At 38.6% G+C, this 22244-nt stretch overlaps 3 protein-coding genes across 4 annotated transcripts in view; 1 reads left to right on the top strand and 2 right to left on the bottom strand.

The window, feature by feature from the left end:
• LOC133532265 (uncharacterized) overlaps positions 1-9053 on the top strand; it is a 42191-nt gene extending 33138 nt beyond the window's left edge. The window contains exons 5-6 of the mRNA XM_061870860.1: positions 4797-4882; positions 6720-9053. Of these exons, the coding sequence (XP_061726844.1) occupies positions 4797-4882; positions 6720-6814 (181 nt within the window). The 3' untranslated portion in view covers positions 6815-9053. The remainder of the gene's footprint in view (positions 1-4796; positions 4883-6719) is intronic.
• A 597-nt stretch (positions 9054-9650) lies between these two features.
• On the bottom strand, positions 9651-14173 carry LOC133532263 (probable serine/threonine-protein kinase DDB_G0283337). Of its 2 annotated transcripts, none has more exons than XM_061870855.1 (4): positions 13630-14173; positions 11295-12360; positions 10860-11178; positions 9651-10079 (listed from the first exon to the last, which is right to left on the bottom strand). In XM_061870855.1, the coding sequence occupies exons 1-4, from the start codon at positions 14006-14008 to the stop codon at positions 9789-9791; spliced, it is 2055 nt and encodes a 684-aa protein (XP_061726839.1). In that variant the 5' UTR covers positions 14009-14173; the 3' UTR covers positions 9651-9788. The 2 variants fall into 2 exon arrangements, with proteins under 2 accessions (XP_061726839.1, XP_061726838.1); XM_061870854.1 differs by having other exon boundaries at positions 12679-14172.
• Positions 14174-15057: 884 nt separating this feature from the next.
• On the bottom strand, positions 15058-21761 carry LOC133532311 (uncharacterized). The gene is made up of 3 exons (XM_061870921.1): positions 21602-21761; positions 17982-18129; positions 15058-15632 (listed from the first exon to the last, which is right to left on the bottom strand). Exons 1-3 carry the CDS (start codon positions 21682-21684, stop codon positions 15114-15116), a joined length of 750 nt encoding a protein of 249 aa, XP_061726905.1. The 5' UTR covers positions 21685-21761; the 3' UTR covers positions 15058-15113.
• Positions 21762-22244: the final 483 nt, after the last annotated feature.

Below are 22244 nucleotides of genomic sequence, written 5' to 3'. Positions count from 1 at the left end.
TGAATAATATACTATTTTTATCTTTATCTTTACTTACTTATCGTTATCGCGGCCCCTCAAATGAGGAACTCAATTCGAAACGTTTCTCACGCAGCCTATCAAAGTACTAGAAACACGAAAATAAATGTTATCTTTTCAATATCTTTTAGCTCTCAGCATTCGATTTTCGCAACAAGAAGATAACATATTAGATAAATTTTGTGAGAAATATATGTTATTGTGCTTGCCTCGAGTGTCCTACCTTCGATAACATCTTGCTCAACGAAGCGCTCAAAAATATCAGACACGAACTTATTTTGTTAAACTGATTTAGCCCTTTAAGCCCAAAGAATGGTCAAGGTATTAGGTAATGAATTAGCCTCCTCGACACTGTAAAGGGGTACGGTCTATCTGCTGTGGGGAATGTAAATGCTCGAGGTAGATTTCTGATAATATATATATTTTTTCGTCAATCAGTAATAACCTAATAACACAAATATCGACTACCATTAAAGGACTCGGACCCGGGTATGTCCTTAAACTACGTCCAAAAGAGAGGTATGGGCACAGTGAATGTCATCCCCTTTTGTGTGGTAGGGCACAGTCAGCGGATGTCATTTACATTTCAGAGCAGAGCCCGACTGGGGGAGCACCTCCACCTTACAGAAAACCACAGCCAAATAACACTAGACCCTACTCATAGTGATGTGTTCCTGCCGGTGAGTAAGGCTGCCAGAGCTCAACGAGGATACGGTGTGTTGACGACGGGAGACCTACGGAACTCCTAATACTGTTTCTGGTCTGTGTGGACGCGGAGTGCAGGTGCGGCTATCAGGGAGACCCGGTGAAACGGCTGTCCGCTGGCCGCCCGCAGGTCAGTAGGGTTCCCGAACCCAGGGATCACTTAATCTCCGCCCTGGGAGGCTGAACCACCAACCTCGCGAAAAATCCCTGTTGTAGTAGTCGTGCCGGAGAAGGAGACCGGAGTGGACCCGGCTACTGCACCGGGGGGGGACCGGGGGCCCTTCCGTACGCCGCGCCTGTAAACCGCACTACCATTCAGCCCTTTAGCAGATCTGTTCTGTTTTATTTGTCCCTTCAGCCGTCAACACACTGAATCCTCTTCGTACACTCAAGAAATACATAGATGGCAATTAAAAAAGTAAGAAATAGTTTTTCGGCGGCATCCTCTTCCACGCAAGTGGACTTCTGCAATATCAGGGGACTGCATTCTAATTTGAGCGCAGTCCATTACCATCTTGAATCTGCGCAGCCGACCATACTATTTCTAACGGAGACGCAGATATCCTGTCCAGCAGACATTTCATACCTTTTATATCCCGGCTACAATCTTGAACAGAAGTTTATGAGACGCGCCGGTGTATGTATGTATGCCCGACAGGATATCTGCTGTCGCCGCCTCCATGCCTATGAAGACAGGGACCTGTCAGTTTTGTGGGTGCGTGTAGACTACAGCGGCCACACTCGCGTCTATGCGTGCCTGTACAGGTCTCATAGCGGAAACACGGAGACGACCCGACTCTTTGAGCACCTTCAATCGACGGCTGACAGACTTCTGGAGCAGTACCCTTTCGCAGAGCTGGTGATTTTGGGGGATTTTAATGCTCACCACATTGAGTGGCTTGGTTCCCGGTCCACCGACTATGCAGGAAGGGCTGCTCACGAATTTACTCTGGCCTATGGTCTCTCACAACTGGTACTTTCTCCCACGAGAATACCAGACATCGAGGACCATACAAGCTCTCTACTGGACCTCCTGCTGACCACACGCCCGGATGGATATTCCGTAACAGTGAACGCGCCCCTCGGTTCATCCGATCACTGCCTCATCCGGACACAGGTACCATGCGCGCGGCCCGATCCACCTCGGCCAACTAGCTCACGACGCGTGTGGCAGTATAAGTCAGCAGATTGGGACGGACTGCGTGAATTCTACGCAGCGTACCCGTGGAAGCAGCTCTGTTTCACATCAGAAGATCCTGACTCCTGCGCAGCTAAGGTCGCTGAGACAGTATTGATGGGAATGGATTGTTTCATTCCCAACTCGGTAATAGCTGCGGGAGCAAAGAGGCGTCCTTGGTTTAATCGGCCCTGTAAAGAAGCTTCAGTACGCAGGCAGGCCGCTTACAGGGCTTGGATCAAGGCCGTCGCTAATAAGGATCCGAACGTTTCTGATGTGAAACGTAAACTAAACGCTGCCTCGAGGTCCAGTAAAAAAGCCATTGCCAGGGCTAAATACGAATTCGTCGGCAGAATTGGTGAGAAACTAGCGGGCTACCCTACTGGGAGTCGCGCGTTCTGGTCTCTTGCCAAAGCTGCCGAGGGGAATTTCTGTCAGTCGTCTTTACCACCGCTGCGTAAAACTGATGGTGATCTGGCCCACAGTGCAAAAGAGAAAGCCGATCTTCTTGGTACTCTTTTTGCCTCGAACTCGACTATGAACGACGACGGTAGCGCCGTGCCGCCCACCATCCCGCGGTGCGCATACTCTATCAACTCTATGCCAGAAATCTCTATCACGCAGAGGGATATTCGGCGGGAGTTGCTATCCCTGAACGTCCATAAGTCGAGCGGGCCAGACGGTATACCTGCAGTTGTGCTAAAGCGGTGTGCTCCTGAGTTGTGTCCCGTGTTAGCGCGTCTTTTCACGCTCTCCAGCAACAAACGGCATGTTCCATCTTCGTGGAAGACGGCCCTTGTGCATCCCGTGCCAAAAAAGGGCGATAGATCGGACCCATCGAATTACAGGCCTATCGCTATCACCTCCCTTCTCTCTAAGGTCATGGAGCGTATAATTAACGCGAAGCTCCTGAGATACCTAGAGGAACACGATCTGATCAGCGACCGCCAATATGGATTTCGCCATGGTCGCTCGACTGGTGATCTTCTAGTGTATCTCACACACCGCTGGGCCTCGGCCATTGAGAGTCAAGGTGAGGCATTGGCAGTTAGCCTGGATATAGCGAAGGCGTTCGATCGGGTCTGGCATCGGGGTCTCTTGTCGAAGTTACCATCATATGGACTGCCGGAGGGTCTATGCGAGTGGATCGCTAGCTTTTTGTCCGGCAGACGCATACGAGCCGTAGTAGACGGAAGCTGCTCTGATAGCATGGACATTAACGCTGGCGTTCCGCAAGGTTCTGTGCTATCCCCAACGCTGTTTCTGCTGCACATCAATGACATGTTGTCTATCGGCGATATTCATTGCTATGCGGACGATAGCACTGGGGATGCCTTTTACACAGGCCGCGCTAACATCCCTCGTTCTGAGGTGCTGGAGAGCCGTGAAAAACTTGTGTCGGATATTGAGAGCACTCTATCCAGAGTTTCGGTGTGGGGTCGGGATAATTTAGTCCGGTTCAACCCCACAAAGACACAAGTTTGCGCGTTTACCGCTAAGAAAACCCCATTTACTGTGGTCCCACAGTTCCAAGGCACAGCCCTTACCATGTCAGGGAGTATTGGGATCCTCGGTGTCGACATCTCCAGTGACGTCCAATTCCGTAGTCATCTGGCAGGGAAGGCTGCGCTGGCATCTAAAAAACTCGGTGTGCTCAATAAAGCAAAGCGATACTTTACTCCAGGGCAAAGACTGCTACTTTATAAATCGCAAGTCAGACCCCATATGGAGTATTGCTGTCACCTTTGGGCAGGAGCACCTGGATGCCAGCTTGGGCCCTTCGACTCAGTTCAAAGACGTGCTGTACGAATCGTTGACGATCCCAAACTCACAAGCGGTATTGAACCTTTAAGTCTAAGGAGAGACTTTGCCTCCTTATGTGTGTTCTACCGCTTGTACAATGGGCTGTGCTCTGAAGAATTGTTTGAAATGATGCCCGATGACGGCTACTTTCTATCACCGCACCGCCCGCCGTCGGCAGGGTGTTCATCCTCACACCCTAGAACCTAAATGGTCACGCACTGTGCGGTTTAAGAGGAACTTCCTCCCGCGCACGCTCCGGTTGTGGAATGAGTTACCTGCCGAGGTTTTCCCGAGGGTCTACAGTATGAGGTTCTTCAAAAAAGGAGTGTACAGATTTTTAAAGGGTCGGCAACGCGCATGTAACACCTCTGGAGTTGCAGGCGTCCATAGGCTACGGTGACTGCTTACCATCAGGCGGGCCGTATGCTTGCTTGCCACCGTCGTGGTTTAAAAAAAAAAAAAAGACTGCCTCTTTCGGAGTGAATTGCCTGTAGATATTTATTCCTTGGCGATGGTTCTGAATTCAAATAATCGTTGCCAGTTATCTACCAAGAAACTGTGACGGTTTCCAACCTTCACAGCACTCAATTGTGTTATAACGGCACTCAATAGCTATCCAATGTAACTTTTAGGTTGGGAAGCCGTACCTATCGTTAGGGCGGTTCACGTTTGTATAGGAAAAATTAAATTCTAGTCAAAAGGCATTGCACCCCCTTATTTTGTTACACATAGGTTAGGTTTTGTTTTTCATAGTGGTTCTTCAACCATGATGAATATTTAAAGTTGTATGAAACGTAGGTACTATACATAAGTCATTGTTTTCACACTGATATGCTGAACATGTGGTTTATAAGTTAAAAAGAATGAAACATTTTTATTTATATTCTTATAAATCATCTAATTTTGACTTTTTTTTAATTTTTTCAACGTAATTTATAGGTAATTATAACAAAATTGGGGTGCCTCGCCAAAAAATTAAAAAATGGCTTTTTTACCACACTACGACTGTAAAGCATGTTTTACCGTTTCGCTACTATTTCTAAAACGTGTAAGTACAGTAAGGGATATACATATCTATTTCTTTTATTTCCAGAAACGCGGCGAGGCGACTGACGTATGCGCTGGCGGCTGCTTTCCAAGACTACTCTAGAAGGGTGAAGGAAATGCAGACCACTCCAGGTAAATATAATAGAATGGAAATAATAGTAAGCACAAACACAGGAGAGAAAATTATGAAAATCAGAGGAACAGAGATACCTGCCGCGAAACCCCGATAGGTCACCAGATCACAGGCGGCAATTAAGTGGACTTGGATCAGTCACACTGTTAGAAGGGCCCCGACCACAAACCTAATAGGCAAGCTCTAAGGACCCAGCAAGGCAAGAGAGGAGCAGGCCGTCCCAAACAATCCTAGCGGCGCTCAGTGGCCTCCCAGTTGACGACAATCGGGCTATCATGACTCGAGACGAAGCACACAGCCCTAGACTGAATGGCGGCGAACCGTGGACGCCCTCTGCCCCACCTAGGGGACATAGGACTTTAAGTCAGGTAAATCAGTCACGAAATGGTCTTATCTCAGATGATGCTGGCTAATCCCAGCGCTGATCTTCCGATGAGACCGTCGGATTTCGTCTTAAAGCCGGTTGTATACGTCCACTGTTTCTACCGGACAGCGGACCGTGTTAGCGCCGCCCCACACTAGCGTCGCCCAAGCGTCGGCGTCTAGTAAACTCTATGGCCGCTGCTCAACGCAATGTTGGCGCTACTGCCCGGGTATGTCCTAAAATACGTCCAAAAGAGAGGTATGGGCACTGGGAATGTCATCTCGCTTTGTGGGGTAGGACACTATAGCGGATGTCATTCCAAATCTAGAGCAGAGCCCAAATGGAGAAGTATCTGACCTGTCGGTGAGTAAGGTTGCCAGAGCTGAACGAGGGTGCGGGGTGTTAGGGTCGCTATACAGTGTGTTCCTAGCCATTGGACAAAGCCGAAATGTACATATGCATTAGGGTATTTAGAACCAGTGTACAAACTGTACAAAGTATCATAACAACCGGTGTAGCGGTTTCGAAGAAATTAACAAATTACCATTTTTTACTTTGGAGCAGCCTGTATATGTTAGTAGCTCCTAAGGTAATATCCTCAAAGAATAGTATGGAACCTTCTTCGACCTCTGTGATTATCTTTTTTATTTATGACACTAATAAGCTTCTGACTTCCGTACTTCTGACTTTTGAAAAATGTCATCATTATCAAATATTTCGAACAAATTGTCAAAAACACTGCCAAAGATTAACAGTCTAAGTAACTTTTGTTCGATTTTTTTTTATCTTTTGTTCTAATTAAAAAATATTAACGTCAGAGCATTCCTGAGACGTAACCCTACGTGGGATTTCAGGGTTTGTCGAATGGCTAAGGTTACCCTGTATAACGCGCATGAAACTCCTTTGGAGTTGCAGTTGTCTATAGGCTACGGAGACTACTTACCATCAGGGGTGCCGTAAGCTTGTTTGCCACCGACGTAGTACATAAAAAAACTGCGCAGCGACGCTATTTTCCATAGCGCTGACTAGACGCCGATGCTATAAAGACGCTAGTGTGGGGTGGCTGACCCTTACGTGACTGCGTCCAGTTTTATATGTGGTTGTGGCTACCCGCTACCAGCACCTACATCCAAAACAACAAGACATCGTCGCCTAAGAGCGTTTTCACATTGTTCCATCCGATATCGGATGTCGGTTACTGTCTTAAAGAAGTAAAATGCAGACTGCCTGATCATTTTTATTTATTCAATTACTAAATTATTATTGGTCAAATGAAACCACGATGACGCGTAGATTTGTCAAATCTAACTTTTAATAACATGGCATTACGAAACAAGGCATGCGTTTTCGTAAAACACGATATAAGCAGTTATCTCCCTCATCCGATATCGAATCTGGCATGTGAAAAGCTCTACGACCATAAGAGCTTGAACCTAATGATGATGATACTGATGAGTAATTTGATCTTCCAGAACTGGACGAGAGGCCACCCAGCCTAAAGAAGAGGTTCGCCATCGACCTGCGGACACCAGAAGAGATCGAGGCTGACTTGGAAACCGAAGCTTAATTTTGTCAAAACAAGACTTAAAGTCCTGTTTCACAATGTTCAAACAAAGTCAGGACTTATAATAAGCTACTTACCATTTATTTGATGAATAAAGCCATCGTTGGCGTTTTGCAATCCTCAAATAAGCTTAGCTGGCAGATAAAGTTTTACAGGAAGTTATATCGGGCAGTTAATTTATCTGTAAATTAGCTATCCAATACTTTACTTGGACGTGAAACAGGCCCTTATTCTCGTTTTATAAACGTAATAAGACAGGGACCACAACCAAAAACACTTGAAAATTATCGGAATTAAACTCTCAAAGGACGCTGCTCGCTGCAGAGAGCATGAAGGAGGCATTCGGAGGAGAAAACGAAACGAAACGCTAACATTTCCATACATTATTCACGTTTATCTTAGCGTTTCGTTTCGTCTTCTGCAAACGATTGCCATCTTGGCTAGGCCCCCTGGTGTGTTACTAATGAGACATTACTGCGGTCGAGTTTATGCTGCCACGATATATTTCAATATCCTTCATTATAAGTGACGGATTGAACGTCATAGTATAAATTTAAAAGTGGAACTGCTTTGGGTGAGATTTGAACTCACATCCTCTGGATCAATGCAACCATCAGTTCAATCCAATCCAATCATCTGTACAAGTTTCACCCAAAGTAGAATTATCCCACTTTTAAATTTATTCTAAGCTTAACAACTCTAGTCGGTGGAGTATCGCCGACTTAATCCTACCCATTTGTTAAGTTTTAATCTCCTTTCACAACATTATGACACAACAAAATAGTTGTGTGTAATCGTCATATCGTGTCACCAATATGAAAGAAGAAGAAATCCTCTTCAGTTCCCAATCATCGTCATAATAAATATCTTTTTATCTTGCTAAATTTAAACTTTATCATTCGTTTTTTGTTCAGTTCAACTTCATACCTCTCATCTAAAACGCACAGCGCAGGCGTTTTTTATTTTTTATTTTACTGGCTCCGGTGATTTTTAACCGGATCCGGTAGCTCCTGAAAAGTGCCGGATCCGGCTGGATTACCAGATCTGCCGGATCGGATTGCAATCCCTAACTATGACATTCAATCGTCGTGAGGTGAACGCCACTCATTTTATCGAGTAAATTGACAGATACAGTGACAATAATGCAGCTGCAGTTGACATCCAAATGTTACCTTAAGACCTGAAAACCTTATTCTTACAAATCTGTACAATCAGAGTCGTTTTCAGTCGTTCAAGATTTCTACAGACTTTGCAATAAATGGCATGCGTATTTAGATTATTGCCGGTTAAGTAGGAGCAATGAATTCGATCTATTAAATGACGAATGATACAATGTATCGCAAATCCCATGCAATAATTTGGGTCATCCTACAAAAATGTCATTCCCCTGGCCATTCACAAATTATCAGGAATTCCGCTTTTAGCATCTAATTTTTGATGACTGTAACTTGTGCTAAGTACAACAAAAACAGCTAAGCTGAATATCCTGGGAATTTGCGAATAAGTATAGCCAGGGAAATGAGATTCCAGGGGAATGAGAGTAGAATGACCTAATTATCGGTGAGGTTTGTAGATATTAGATATTGGATTTATCCGAGATCCAACATATTTAAAAAGGTTTATGTACATAATTCACCATAGAAGTAATAAACGATGTATTTATAGTGTTTTGCCTTATAAATATACCCTTATTTATAAATAAAGTACGAGTATACTACTGTATTATGAAGTAAAAATAATGTAGTAAATTTAAGTCCATGCGTGATCGGTGTACCAACATATTTTTATAGGTATTGATATGATTTCGGGCGTGAATATGTAATTCAGAAATTGTTTGCTATCGATATCGATAACACTTGTGTCGATATTTAATTAATCACTAGCACTGGTACGTTTTGCCTCCGAAAACCGGGCTATGTTCATGAGATTACCGCGTTGCGTACTCTTAATGAATTTAACCTCCTGAGACCCAGACGCAGTTTTGTTTTTGAATTTGTAAGGGAGTAGGTATGGTATGTTTCAAACATAGGCCAAAGTGTTTAATGTCATTGTCACAGACAATAATGTGCCCATGAAAACCTTTTTACGTCTATAGAGGCTGTATAAAATATGATTGTTAATATTTATTAGAATCCTAAGATTATAAATACCAAAACACACCGTTTGTGATTTAGCAAATAGTTTTAATTGTAGCGAACTGTATTTTTCTTAAATATTAAATTAAAGACGAAAGTACATATGATTCTGAGTTTTATTTGTGTCATGGTTAATGCTTTAGATCCAGTCATGGACTTAATTGGGTTGAATATTATAATAAATTTTAGATAAATGGATAGAAAATGAGCCATCTATTATAAAAAAGTGGAAATTAAAAAGACATATTGAGGTTATAAAAAAATACAAGGCCTCAAAGTCTGATTTTTGTTTTAACTTTCAAAAAGTAAAAAGAAAATGGTACCATTCAATTCCTTGCATTTTATTGAAAAATTAATTGTATGATAACTATATACATAAACGCAATATTTCGGGGTCAAAATAGCAATTCTCTTGATCTTCCATGCATTTAGGACAGACTAATGTAATGTGACGTCACGTTACATTATAATTTTGTTAGAGGCGTTTCAATCGTCGAGTGCTAGCGTCAGACTTTAACTCTCATTTAACCTTTGTGTTGCTTATATGCTATGAGTCCTATCATTGTTTACAAAAAATTTTCAAGTGACCAACCATTTAGGGTTTACTTTACATTGGACAACCAAATTAGCTTTATTCCTAAATAGATCAACAATTAATGTCTATGTCCGTACTAAGAACAATCTACAAGAAAACAGATGTCAAGTGTTATTTACGTCATTCGTTTTATTTTGACAACATCGAAAACCTTTTCACTTTCAATATACTACTTTTCATAATACATGGTTACTTTTCAAAATATAAATTCATTTATTTCTTCTTTACAAAATGCTAAATCATTATGTTATTCCCTCAATTCAGCTATCTTAATACAGATCTTCATCGCCAGTACAAACTCCACTTCTATCCTGTCCACCGCCACTTTGTCTCTCTTCAAAAAGTTATCATCTTCTGTATTCATCTTTTTGGCTCTCGCGTCTATAAGGTCCATTAATCGTGCCATCACTAGATGTAAGAAAAGTTCTAAGTATTCTTTTTCATTTGCGGATTGTAGATATAGTTGCTTTATATTTTTAAACCAATGCTGCTTCTTGTATGTGGTAATTAATGATATTTGTTTTATTGCGGTGTGCAGCTGAAATCAAAACAGATCATGCAATAGTTTGGTGCCGAAGATACTACCTTGTGGTAGACTGTCCGTATTGTACTTAACTATAAATAAATATTACAGGGACATTCGTACACAAATTAAGTAAGAAGGTAAGCCAAGAAGGCTTGTGTGCAGATTGACGATGATTCAATTGTCTGATCAAATCAGGACGCAAACGCTAATAGAGCATTCCACGGACTGTCCCGTACAGACTCATTTTATTTCTTGTGTTGGGACTTTTTTTCGGCGTTTAATGCAGGCTATTATTTTTTGATCATTAATCACAGCACAGAATACTTTGGTAATTTTTTTTTACGGTGGTTTTTAACAAAAAAAAATTGCTGTCCTTCTACACGTGCAGCCTATAGATCAGCTATACGCGGCGGGCATACAGCGCTCTGCGGGTGCAATACAACAACGCATAGAGGGTGGTGTTCGGGCTGCCGCGACACTGTAGCGCCTCGGGTATGTTCGCGGAGGGACGGATCGATGGCTTCCACGCGATCATCGGGAAGCGGTGTAGCTCGCTGTTGAGACGGTGGCGCGCCAGCTCGAATACCATCCTGTGCACGTTGGCCGCCCGGTGGGACTCACCGTGGCTGAAGCACGGGGTGCAGCTTCATACCCCATTTTGTAAAAAAAATGTTTTAATGGTATGTTTGTACTAACCCTAGATTTAAGTATTAGTATATTACTGACACATTATGGACTTTTGTTTGAAATAAATCATTTGATTGATTGATTGAATTGTGTAAAAATACTTACGTCATTTAAGCACATCTCCAGACAATCTAAGGACTCCTTAAAATCCTCAACATCACTTTTCGAACTCGCCACTGTTCTGACTTTATTCACACCACCAATCGATTCACTATACAACAGCCTTCTGTGAAACCTGTTGAGTTTCTTCCCCTTTTTGGGTTTAGATATTTTTGAAGAGACTTTTTTTCTTTGCGTTAATGACAATTGCTGCTCATTAGCTTGTGATTCGACTATTTCTTTCGCTGATTTATAAAGTTCCATCACAAATTCTAGAAGTTTTTGGTCTAAATGATGTAGTTTTTTACCTTGTAGCCTTTTTTCTCTGTAATCATATAATTTTACACAATGTTGACAATTTTTAACAAATTAACTGTCAATATATTCGTAAAAAAGTACATTTTGTTAAAAGAAAATGTCTGTTAAAATATAAGTACTCACGTTATTTCTTGTATTTTTTCTAAACCAGCTCGAATAAAAACAGTTGTTCCTAACCAGTCATACTTTTCTAAGCCCAAATCGTTTCTATCGATTAAATTTTTCAAAATGTTAATATGTATCTCTAAGTAATCATCTTTTATTTTAGAGGCTGATTTACCAATCTTTTGATCTTGGGACTCAAAGTTTGGATAATTTATATCATTTTGGACAAAAGAAGCATATATTCTTTCTTGTTTCTGTTTATACTTTTCATCCCTATTTTTAACATGGAACCGAGATTGATGTTGTTTCTTATTACGTTTATTCTTGCTTTTTTCTCCAAGTTTATCTTGGATATATTTAATGACTGTTACTATTTGTTGGATACCTTTAGTATTAAGCACTTTATTGTGATTTTCTAAAGAATTAGCAATATCTTTGTAACTTGTCTTATCTGAATCATTTCCATTGTTATCAGAATCTTTTTTACCTTCAGAAGATGGTGTCTCATTATCGTTAGCTCTATCAACCATGTTTTGCAAAAGAGCACCAAAGTTTGTAAATAGCTCTGCAATACTTTTTTTTTCATTGTTATCTGTATTACTACTGTTATCAACTTCATCTTTATTTTCCGCTGTTATTGTGATAATATCATTATTATTGACACCGTCTTTTGATTTCTCATTTATTTTGTTTTTGTATAGCTTTGTCCGTATCTTCTTCAAAGTATGTTTTAAAGGTTTTTCAATAAAAACGCTGTCTTCTGGAGATTCTTCAGATACATCGCTTAATATTATGTCGTACAAATCAGAAGTTTGTATGATTTTATTATTAGATATCATCCTTTCTTTAACATCCTTAACTCTTAAACTCTTTTTGTTTTCATCGGTATAAACATCAAAGTTGGTGGATTTTGAACGTGTTTCTTTAATTTTAATAATCGACTCTTCTTCAACATTACCGTTAGATTGTTTGTTGTTTGCGTTATAATAGGCATTTTCAGGGTCATAATTATATACCGGTACATAATGTGTCTGTTTTTCACTGTTCTCTTTTCTATGCAAATCGGATTCTAGATTATTCGACTCTGAAACAGTAAAATATTAGACCCTTAATTTAATATCATTTAACATATTGAGTATCATCATGGAGTGCTCTGTTTATTAAGATAAGTATTTTATTGTTATATTCTTATAGCTTATTTTGTATTTATTGTATAAATACTCTAGAGCCACTTATATTTCATTAATTAATGTGTGTGTTATCTTAAGGTCCTTTCTGTAACAATTTTATGATTAAGTATAGTCAACATTACGTTTGCTTTTGCAATTTGGCACCAGGTCTTCATCTAAAATATCGGATTTCTACTACCGTGTTAATATATTTTTTCTAAAGTTAAAATTACCTGTTGTAGAAGTATGATAATCTTTACGTGTGTCTGCATTAACATCGCTTATTTGAATGCTGAGTATATTATTTGTTGTTTCATTAGCACTATCAATTGTTGTAGTTTCGGTAATACTAGGATCAACCTTTATTGTAGCAGTTAGTTTATCAGATACTGTACTACTGCTATCGAGATCATGTATAGTTGCATTCCCATTATCTATTATCGTAGTCGGTTTAGATGTTTTTTCATCGAAATAATATTGTGTCGTAGTACTAAGTTCGTAATGTGTTTGTGTGCTTTCATTATATTGTGCTGTAGTATCAACGACAACCACTGACTTTGTTTGTAAGCTTTTAGCAGTTGAATTACTAACTTTTGCATCAGATTTGGAATAACTTAACGTTGAACTAATTTCTGTGATTTTTTCTAAAAGTGTGTTATTTTCAACTCGTGAAGCAGTGTTTGTGGATTTATGGTCTCCCTGTGATTTTTCGGTGTTCATTTTTAAGGTATCGAAAGCAACGCTTTCTGTTTTATATATATCACTATCCTGGTTTAAACTTACGCCTAAGGCATAATTTGTAGTTTTGGTGCTGTCTACGTGATATGATTCCGTATTGACTGTAGTGGTATCATTTATGAAATCCAAACTAGAATTAGCACTATTATCTCCTATTTCTAAGGTAGTGTTATCAACATTTTCAAACGTACTGTCAAAATCATTTGAACGTCTCCCGGTTCTTTTGTGTTCAGTAGAGGAGTCATTAACATTTACAGATTTCGTAGTTAAATTTATATTTTCCCACGTAATTTCAGCTACCTTTGATTCGTTTTTGTCAGCTTGTGGCACTGTATTTTGTATTTTAATGGACGTGTCAATTAGGCTATGTTTATGATTGTTGACGTCTTTACTGTCGTATTGTATTATTACGGGAATATTTTTAATATCTTCTACTATTTTATTACCTTCGCCTTTTCTTCTTGTTGCCTCTGATATATCGTTGTTAGATCGTAAGGTCAAGTCAATATGGGATGCTTCAATTCTTTCAGTATCATTTAAATTTCGCCGATGATGATTTTTAAGATTTTCTATTTCAGATCTCAGAATGTTTTGAATAGATTTTCCCTGGTCTTCTAAACGTTTTTCGTAAAGGTCCACATTTGTGTCATTCAGTTCTGGAGACTTGACTTCTGGGACTTCATTTTGTATTCTTTTCTCTACTTTTTGAAGAAACTCTTTCTTCTGTTTTTCTGGCAGTGAATTAATAAACTTGGTGTCATTGATTTCTAGGCCACTTATTAATTTGAAGTTGGTCAATATGATTATAAGAAATAAAGTTAGCATTTTGTTACTTTATTCTCATGTTGGAATGAAAATACTGGTTTGAAGCTATTCGTTCAACCGCGAAGCGGATCGAGGCATAAAATTTGTTGATAAGGCTATGAAATCGCTTTTATTTCATGAGTTTTCTCGTTAAAGATAAGTGTGTCGGATTGTCTCATTTACGTCTTAAGTCAATTTCAATTAAAAATGTTTTAGCTATTTATAACATAGTTATCGTATTATTAAAAAACAAGATAATTTTAATACAAAGTTTTGTACTGTCTCTGTTACATTGTACCTACTTTATTGTAAGTTATAATTGCTATATTCTTATATTTGTTTCGTGTAGACAAAGTTATGTTTGTTGTTCGTTGCAAACTTGCATTATAAAATTGATAAATCATACATATTATACTTACGAATAACAAAATATACTCATGTAGGTACTTGTGCGTAGACACATTAAACGTCATGTTTTATAACTTTATAATCAGCACACGAGTTCCAAGGATTTTTGAGGAGCTCCATTTGTCCCCTACACTTAAGCGCACGAAGCACACCTTTTTAATTTAAAAGGTGTGTTTTAAAGGTGTGCAGTGATATGTTACTAACAAACGAGAATAACTATAGAAGTCTGACTAAAAACTGACCCCACATGTACACTTTGTGTCGCAAGCGACTCAACTGTACTGCACCTTGTGTGACGCGTAAGAGTAAGTAAAGTAAATATTCTTTATTGCACCACAAAGAAAAACAAAAAAAAGAGAAAAAGAGGTTCGACATATAATTTTATATACGCCAATTAAAACTTTTGTCGATCAATTACAACTTTTATTGATAGCCGAAAATTGTGTATTTGGGTTCCTTTGGTATTGGGTAGAAAATCAAAGCTGCGGGTGGGATATATTTATAGAGAAGGGATAAAAGTGTCAGTGATATGGTTCAGAAGAGTGTCAATCATATGGACCGTTTTTCGAAGTCACTGTTAGTTACAAAGCAATAATGCAGATGCAAAAGTACAACCTAGAGGTAGACCTATGAATAACTGCAGTGGTAATTTAAACGCAATCAACGCTGCTTTTATCTTTATTATTGCATTTTTTGTAAATATTCTAAGGTTCTTAACCTACACGTCAGCTTTAAACCTAAATAAACCTCTTTTTAACTTTCTGCTTTTCGTCTTCAAACTCCTTTCTGCAAAAAGCCTGGCGTTTTCGAAATCCTCTTCAGTAATTGCCACTGGAACTTCGTCATTAACATCTTCTATTCTAGGTTCAATTTCAATTATTTCCGGATTCATATACGGTATCTCGGTAGATTTGTCTGCTAAATCTTCTTTTTCAACTTCTTTAACGACTTCTTGTAAAAGACTTTGTGTTATTAAATTTTGTTTTCTTTTATTAGCTGGTTTTCTTCTTTGTTGTTTTATTCTTTCTCTATTTCTTTCCTTGGTAGTTTGTTGGTTAACCATTTCTGTGTTTTTATTAGTCTCTGTGTTCATGTTTTCTGTATTTGTGTCTTCTTTGTCATTAGTTTCAGTTTTTGTATCATTTGTTTCTTTACCAATTTCCATATTTAAATCGTAGTAATTTGGTGAATCTGCGCAATCGATTGCGTCTCTTGGTCTTGTGCAAACGAGGACTTCCTGCAAATAATATATTACAAATTAAAATACATATCATACACATAGGTGAATAAATACATAAGTAGGCCATAACGAATAACTTTCGGAACCATCAAATCTGAAATTATGAAAAACTAGGTTGTTTAAGTCATTGCTGCTGATTACATAAGGATATTTTCTATAGTATAGACATTTTTTTTCTGATTTCAGGATTGGTTCAATAGTATGACTCGTTCAGTATAATAAAATTATTAGTGACTGTGTGTGAAAAAGGTTCAAAAAGCTGTGTTGATCTGTGAAAATGCATTTTGTTCATCAACCTGTCAACTTTCAACTCTCGCAGCTATGTATAAATACTAGAAGGCAACTAGTGACTTATAAAGGGTGTTTTTTTTTAGAGGTATAGAACTTTAAGTTGGCAACACTTTTTTAACTGGCGGCCATTTTGTCAACTGTCAAGTGATTTAAATTTAGTTTGGTTTGGCATTTCAACATGAATAAACTGACGCCTGAACAACGCTTCCAAATTGTTCAAATTTATTTCGAAAATCATGGATCTGTCCGAAAGACGTATCGCTTACTTCGTCCATTTTACGGTCAACATAATCGTCCATCAGAGCAATTAATTCGATTAACCGTGGGGCGTTTTCGCACTACGTTTACTCTAAATGATAATACGCATCCACAGAGATGTCGTACAGTGCGTACAGATGAAGCCATTGAGGCTGTAGATCGTAACGTAGAGGAAGACCCGAAACAGTCTATCCGCCATCGTGCACAGGAATTGGATATGTGTCCATCCACTTTATGGAAGATTTTGCGGAAAGATCTTGGTTTGCGTGCTTACAAAATCCAACTCGTGCAAGAATTGAAGCCACAAGATCACCTAGCAAGGCGCAGATTCGGTGAATGGGCCCAAAACAAGATTGCCGTTGATCCCGATTTTCATAAGCGAATTTTGTTTAGCGATGAAGCTCACTTTTGGTTGAATGGATACGTCAACAAACAAAACTGCCGTATTTGGAGTGATGATAATCCTCAAGCGTATGTTGAGACACCATTACATCCAGAAAAACTGACTATTTGGTGTGCTTTATGGGCTGGTGGAATAATTGGTCCGTACTTCTTTAAAAACGATGCTGGCCAGAACGTTACAGTTAATGGTGACCGCTATAGGGCCATAATTACTGACTTTTTCGTTCAACAATTGAACAATCATGATGTGCAGGAGCTGTGGTTTCAACAAGACGGGGCAACATGCCACACAGCTCGTGCCACAATTAATTTATTGAAGGAAACGTTTGGTGATCGCATAGTTTCACGTTTCGGACCCGTGAATTGGCCTCCAAGATCGTGCGATTTAACGCCGCTTGACTATTTTCTGTGGGGATATGTGAAATCGCTAGTCTACGCCGATAAGCCCGAAACCATTGACCACTTGGAGGACAACATTCGCCGCGTTCTTGCCGATATACGGCCACAAATGTTGGAAAAAGTAATCGAAAATTGGACCTCCAGATTAGACTACGTTCGAGCCTGCCGTGGCGGTCATATGCCAGAAGTCATATTTAAATTACTTATAATGCCAGAATATTGTCTATCGAATAAAGTTTATTTCATGACAATTTAAAAATAATATCTTTGTTTTATTCCATTTCAAAGTTCTATACCTCTAAAAAAACACCCATTACATAAAAACCTACCTTAAAACTAGCATTTATATTATAAAATATAACCTAAAACTAAAAAAAAACATATTATGTTTTTTTATGTTAGTATAGTCAGCAAACGAGCAGACGAGCCGCCTGATGGGAAGCGGTCATCGTCGCCCATGGACATAAGCAACACCATACTACACCACTTAAGCGTTGCCGACCCTTGAGAACCCTAAATCCGCTTCTTAAAGAATCCCATGTCGTAGCGCAAAGGAAATACCCCAGGAGTCAAGTCATTCCACATTCCGCACGTTCTAGGAAGAAAAGAGCGAAATGCCCGCTTATTCTTGGTGTGCCATGTATCTAAGAAGTGAGGATGAGCTTTGCTCCTTTGGCGGGAGGTGCGATGATTAAAACGTGACGATGGCACCAATTCAAAAAGTTCTTCGGAGCATTCCCCATTGTACCGACGTTAGAACATGCAAAGAGAGCCAACGTCTCTCCAAAAACTAAGAGGTTCTAAGCCGTCAGTAAATTCGGGATCGCCGACGATACGAACTGCCCGCCGTTGGATGGAGCCAAGAGGAAGGAGCTGGTATTATGGCAGCGATGAATTACGTAACCCCATCGTGTCCAGTTCCGGCCAGAACTGGACACCCTTCTGTCAAAACTCTTCCTGAAGGAATAAAAATGAATAGGTAGGCTCATCACACACCTGGTTGAAGACAGTCTCGTTAGGGCAGATAAAGCTCCATCGATACGTGATGCTGCGCCCTGACGGCGTCTGCGTGGGCAAGCACACGTGGAACACTTGGCATTCGTTGTCCACGTCAGCGTAGTAGCCGTAGGTTCGGTTCTCGCAGCTGGAACAAGAGACATATAATCGTAATTAAATTAAAACTTGTCGTTGTTTATACTACTGTAGGAAAAATTGATGGCAAGAGGGGAAGGGGAAGAAGGAGGTTCATCTGGCTTGACAATATTAACAAATGGACGAACGCGAATAACGCAGCCATACTGGCAAGAATGGCCAAGAGCAGAAGAGAAATGGCAAAGGTGGTCGCCGACGTCCGTTAGGGCATGGCAAATAAAGAAGAGAGATACTACTCATTGTATTATTATATATATAATATTATAAATGCGGATTTGTATGTTTCTGTGTGTTGCCTCTTCACGCTTAAACCGCTGAACCGATTTAGTTAAAATTTGGTATGGAGATAGTTTCAGTCCTAGGAAAGGACATAGGAGGAGTTTGACGTTTAAAATAACACTTGCACCGTCTGCGCTATCAAAATCGCTGCCAACTTATCTTGGTCTGACTCTACCTGATAATATGTGTATCCCAATCCCAAACCGTTATATTATTTCGACCATTCAAAAATCGATTAGTTAATAGAACGCGAACTAAAGAAATTTGTCCTCTCTTCGTATTAATAAAAAGAGACACCGAAATTTTAATGGAAAAGAAAGAACAAAATGTTAAAAGGGGCTCAAAATTGTAGTTTTTTTACTGAATTTTTAGAATAGAATAGAATAGAATTTGTTTTATTCATGAACACACAAACAGTAATAGACATACATAAAAGAGAACATAGGGTAACGGCGGCTATTAACGCGGGTATCAAAATCGACGTCTAACACCGCGGTGTTTACAAATACGCATTTTGCAAGCAAACAGATCTATTCTCTAAGAAATAAAGCATACACAAAACAAGCTCATTCATTGGTCTATCGTGCCCATTAGTGTGCATTTGTGTGAGTGTAACAAAAAACTCGCGATTCAGCAGTTTGTGCGACGGCGGCGCAAGAACCGGTTGTTCCATACAGACGCGTGACACCACAGGTAAGTGCACTCCAATCTTACTTAGTGTTTTACGTAATAGTTATGGCAAATAAACTAGTGCAATGCCTTTTAAGAGGTTGTGTATTGTTTTCTACACGATTTTGAATTACTTTTAACTTAGTTTTTGACCGGGAAATACGTTTAAAATTGAAAATAAAATACAGCGGTGATAGGCGCCAATTACTTCTGTGGTAAGTAATTCCGTGGTATGCCACGGTAATAGAAAAAGTGGTAGTTTTGTTATTTACTCTTTAGTTTTGGTACAAATTATCAATTTTATAATTTCTTTTATTTATTCCAATCTTGATCTATTCACGCTATTAAAGAGCTATTTCCGTGGTATGGAAAGTATTCAACTAACCCTTAATTTTTAACAAAAACTTCAGCACCGATTTCCTTGTTTCTATGGGAACCCTTAATCTGTCAACTTTTTTTTATTTTGAGTTAAAACCTAAAATTTACTTGCCAGTTATGTGATTTTGTCTTTACAAGAAGCTTGTAATATACGTGTTTGATTTGATTTGAAAAAACATCTGTGTTTTATTTTTTTTATGGGTCGGAATTAGGTTTAATTAAACTCCAAATTAAGCCTATTACCGATGGTATGATCAGATTACCCTCGGTAATAGAATGTATAGAAATCTATTACCGACCCAGAGAAATATCGAATGGGTCGGTAATAGGCTCTTAAAGAGTTATCTATTACCGAGTGACTATTTGGTATTGTATTGAAATATCGCATTTAGGGTACCGCAAGTACAGATTTCGTTGATAAAATTTAGACTTCAGTTATCATTATTAGATTTAAATTCTTCTGTTTTCTGATTCAGTTATTACTCTGACAAGGAAGGGTACCCAACTGCCGGACAATTCCGATTAGATTTTTTTTTTATATAATTTTATTTATACAGTAGTCCAAAATCTCAGACATGATTTTTTTTAGCTATAAGAATCAGCAATAAGAAAAGTACTGTGATTTGTTAGTTATAAACGGGTAAATTACAACACATAATATGTGAGAGACTTTATTTAACTTAATTACCTTATCAAAAATATTAGAATTAAAAAATTTCATGTTTTTATACATAGTCGAAATTTTATAAGGTGGACGTTTACCATTTCACTGTGGTAAACTTTCACTCAGGTGGTAAACGTCCAGCTTATAAAATTTCGACTATAATTTACGCTGTGCCTTATGAGAAAATGTTACTTATTTGTTTTTTTTTGTGCAGCTAATTATGTCAGTAAGACAAACTCTTATCAATCTTTATAGCATTTAAAAATTACTTTATTTAATAACAGGCAGGCCTATTTGTCATATACGTCCTTAGTAAAACTTTACTAACAATAATTTTTGTTGTTTTACATGTAAAACATTCAACTTATAACTTGTTATACAGGTACTCGTGGGTACTTGGTAAGTTAACTATTTAATAGTATTTGATTGTGCCAAAGTGTAATTATAATCTCTTCGAATATATCTCTTATTTTTAAACATACTCCTATAGTTTTATTTTTTATTTTTGTGTCATTATTAAACTTAATGACACAAAAATAATATACAGAACCCATCGTCGTTATTATTGTTTTAACCCTCGGTATTAGGTTTCGAATTTTGAGTTTGGTTTCTGTTAACGAGTGCAGAAAAATCATGCCAATTGTACCCTCGGTAATGAAAGCTCAATTCGCGATAATAGAATCACAGCCTGTCCCTTGCCACGGTAATAGAAGATTTGGTCATTTTGGCTTCAAAAAATATTTTAATACATATAATAACCCAAAATGAATCCAAAAACGTGTGAAACGGAAAGTTCATTAAATGCTCTGATGAAAAAAAAATATTCCTGGCTGTTAGACAGCATTGATACCCTTAATTTTTGGATCTCTTTTGAAAAGTTCCTTAACTACCACGGTAATTGGTGCCTTTACCCTAGTGAGAGTAAAGTGTCACGAAATGGCCTCATCTCAGCATGTTGCTGGCGACTTCCAGCTGCAAAATAATCACGGAAGGTAACAGACAAAAAGAAAGAAACATAAAATAAACATGACGAACATACTTAACACTAAGTTGAAATAAAATTGCACGGACAAAACGACCTTTTAGACGTTTTCATCAAACGTAAATGAAATCACTCTTAAAATAGATTTGCGAGGGCAGACTATAAGCAAACATTAAAAGATTTTAAAGTTGGTTCTATAGAAAAAATCACGAAAGCATATCAAATGTTTATATATATCGTTAATCTGCATACCGTATCGGTATAATTTTAGTATAAAATAGTTAGTGATATAGCTGAGGGATTTGAGCAGCGAAATTTTAACCAGAAAGTATACTTTCAGAGTTGTTGAGGTGCGTAAAACCCGCGCGATCTTCCACGGTAAATTCGCGGCGGGCCATATTTTTCGTTCCTTTCTGATTTCCTGGCTTTCCTAAAAAATAACGTCCATATCCGTCTCCATATCGGTTAGGCTGTATAAGCGTGTTTCCTTACCTGAAAGTATCTGTAATATTTTCTCTGATAGACGATGCATTTGCTGGCAGATTCAAAGTATCTGAATTAGTTTGATTTTCCATTGCCTGAAAATAAATACTTATAATTAATTCTACAAAGTGATTTAAATCAAACAGTCATCGGTTTGAATCGTAGTTATACGGAAGGTAGTTAGATATAACTGTCAGACTAGTATTTTTTTTTAAGCTATTTACTATTTTAGACTCTTTCAGTTTACAATATTTACGTTGCTTATGACAGCAAGGCTCGGAACCGGTTTATAAAATACCAGTAAATACCGGTTTATTTCGGTTTTCCTCCGAACTTTTATAAAAACCCGAACGTTTTAAGAACTTTATTGTAACCTAAAAAAAACCGGTTTATTCGATGAGCGACAAAACGGCCGGCCGGCCTGGTGGTGTGCCACGTAAACATAGACACCGACATAGGAATTAACCGGTTTTTATTGCTCTAAACCGGTTAATTTGACAAGAACTGTTCTCATAAAAACCGGTTTAAAAATAACGGTTTTTCGAGTGAAACCGAAATTAAAAGGTTTTGCGCCAAGTACATGATAACTGTTTGGAAATTTAACCGGTTTCCGAGCCTTGTATGAAAGATGAAAATCTTTATTTACAATAAC

This window comes from Cydia pomonella, chromosome 26 (assembly GCF_033807575.1).
Source record: "Cydia pomonella isolate Wapato2018A chromosome 26, ilCydPomo1, whole genome shotgun sequence".
Classification (NCBI taxonomy): Eukaryota; Metazoa; Arthropoda; class Insecta; order Lepidoptera; family Tortricidae; genus Cydia; species Cydia pomonella.
This window is presented reverse-complemented; position numbering and strand designations above follow the sequence as displayed.

What these genes read in the sequence shown, in the direction of transcription:
- LOC133532263 (XM_061870854.1), bottom strand. Translation starts at nt 14,008, where the DNA reads ATGCTAACTTTATTTCTTATAATCATATTGACCAACTTCAAATTAATA. An exon ending in TTATCATACTTCTACAACAG is followed by an intron (nt 12,361 to 12,678) that starts GTAATTTTAACT and finishes TTACTGTTTCAG; the next exon opens with AGTCGAATAATCTAGAATCC. An exon ending in TGGAGATGTGCTTAAATGAC is followed by an intron (nt 10,080 to 10,859) that starts GTAAGTATTTTT and finishes TTTTGATTTCAG; the next exon opens with CTGCACACCGCAATAAAACA.
- LOC133532311 (XM_061870921.1), bottom strand. Translation starts at nt 21,684, where the DNA reads ATGGAAAATCAAACTAATTCAGATACTTTGAATCTGCCAGCAAATGCA. An exon ending in AATATTACAGATACTTTCAG is followed by an intron (nt 18,130 to 21,601) that starts GTAAGGAAACAC and finishes CTCTTGTTCCAG; the next exon opens with CTGCGAGAACCGAACCTACG. An exon ending in ACGAGACTGTCTTCAACCAG is followed by an intron (nt 15,633 to 17,981) that starts GTGTGTGATGAG and finishes TATTATTTGCAG; the next exon opens with GAAGTCCTCGTTTGCACAAG.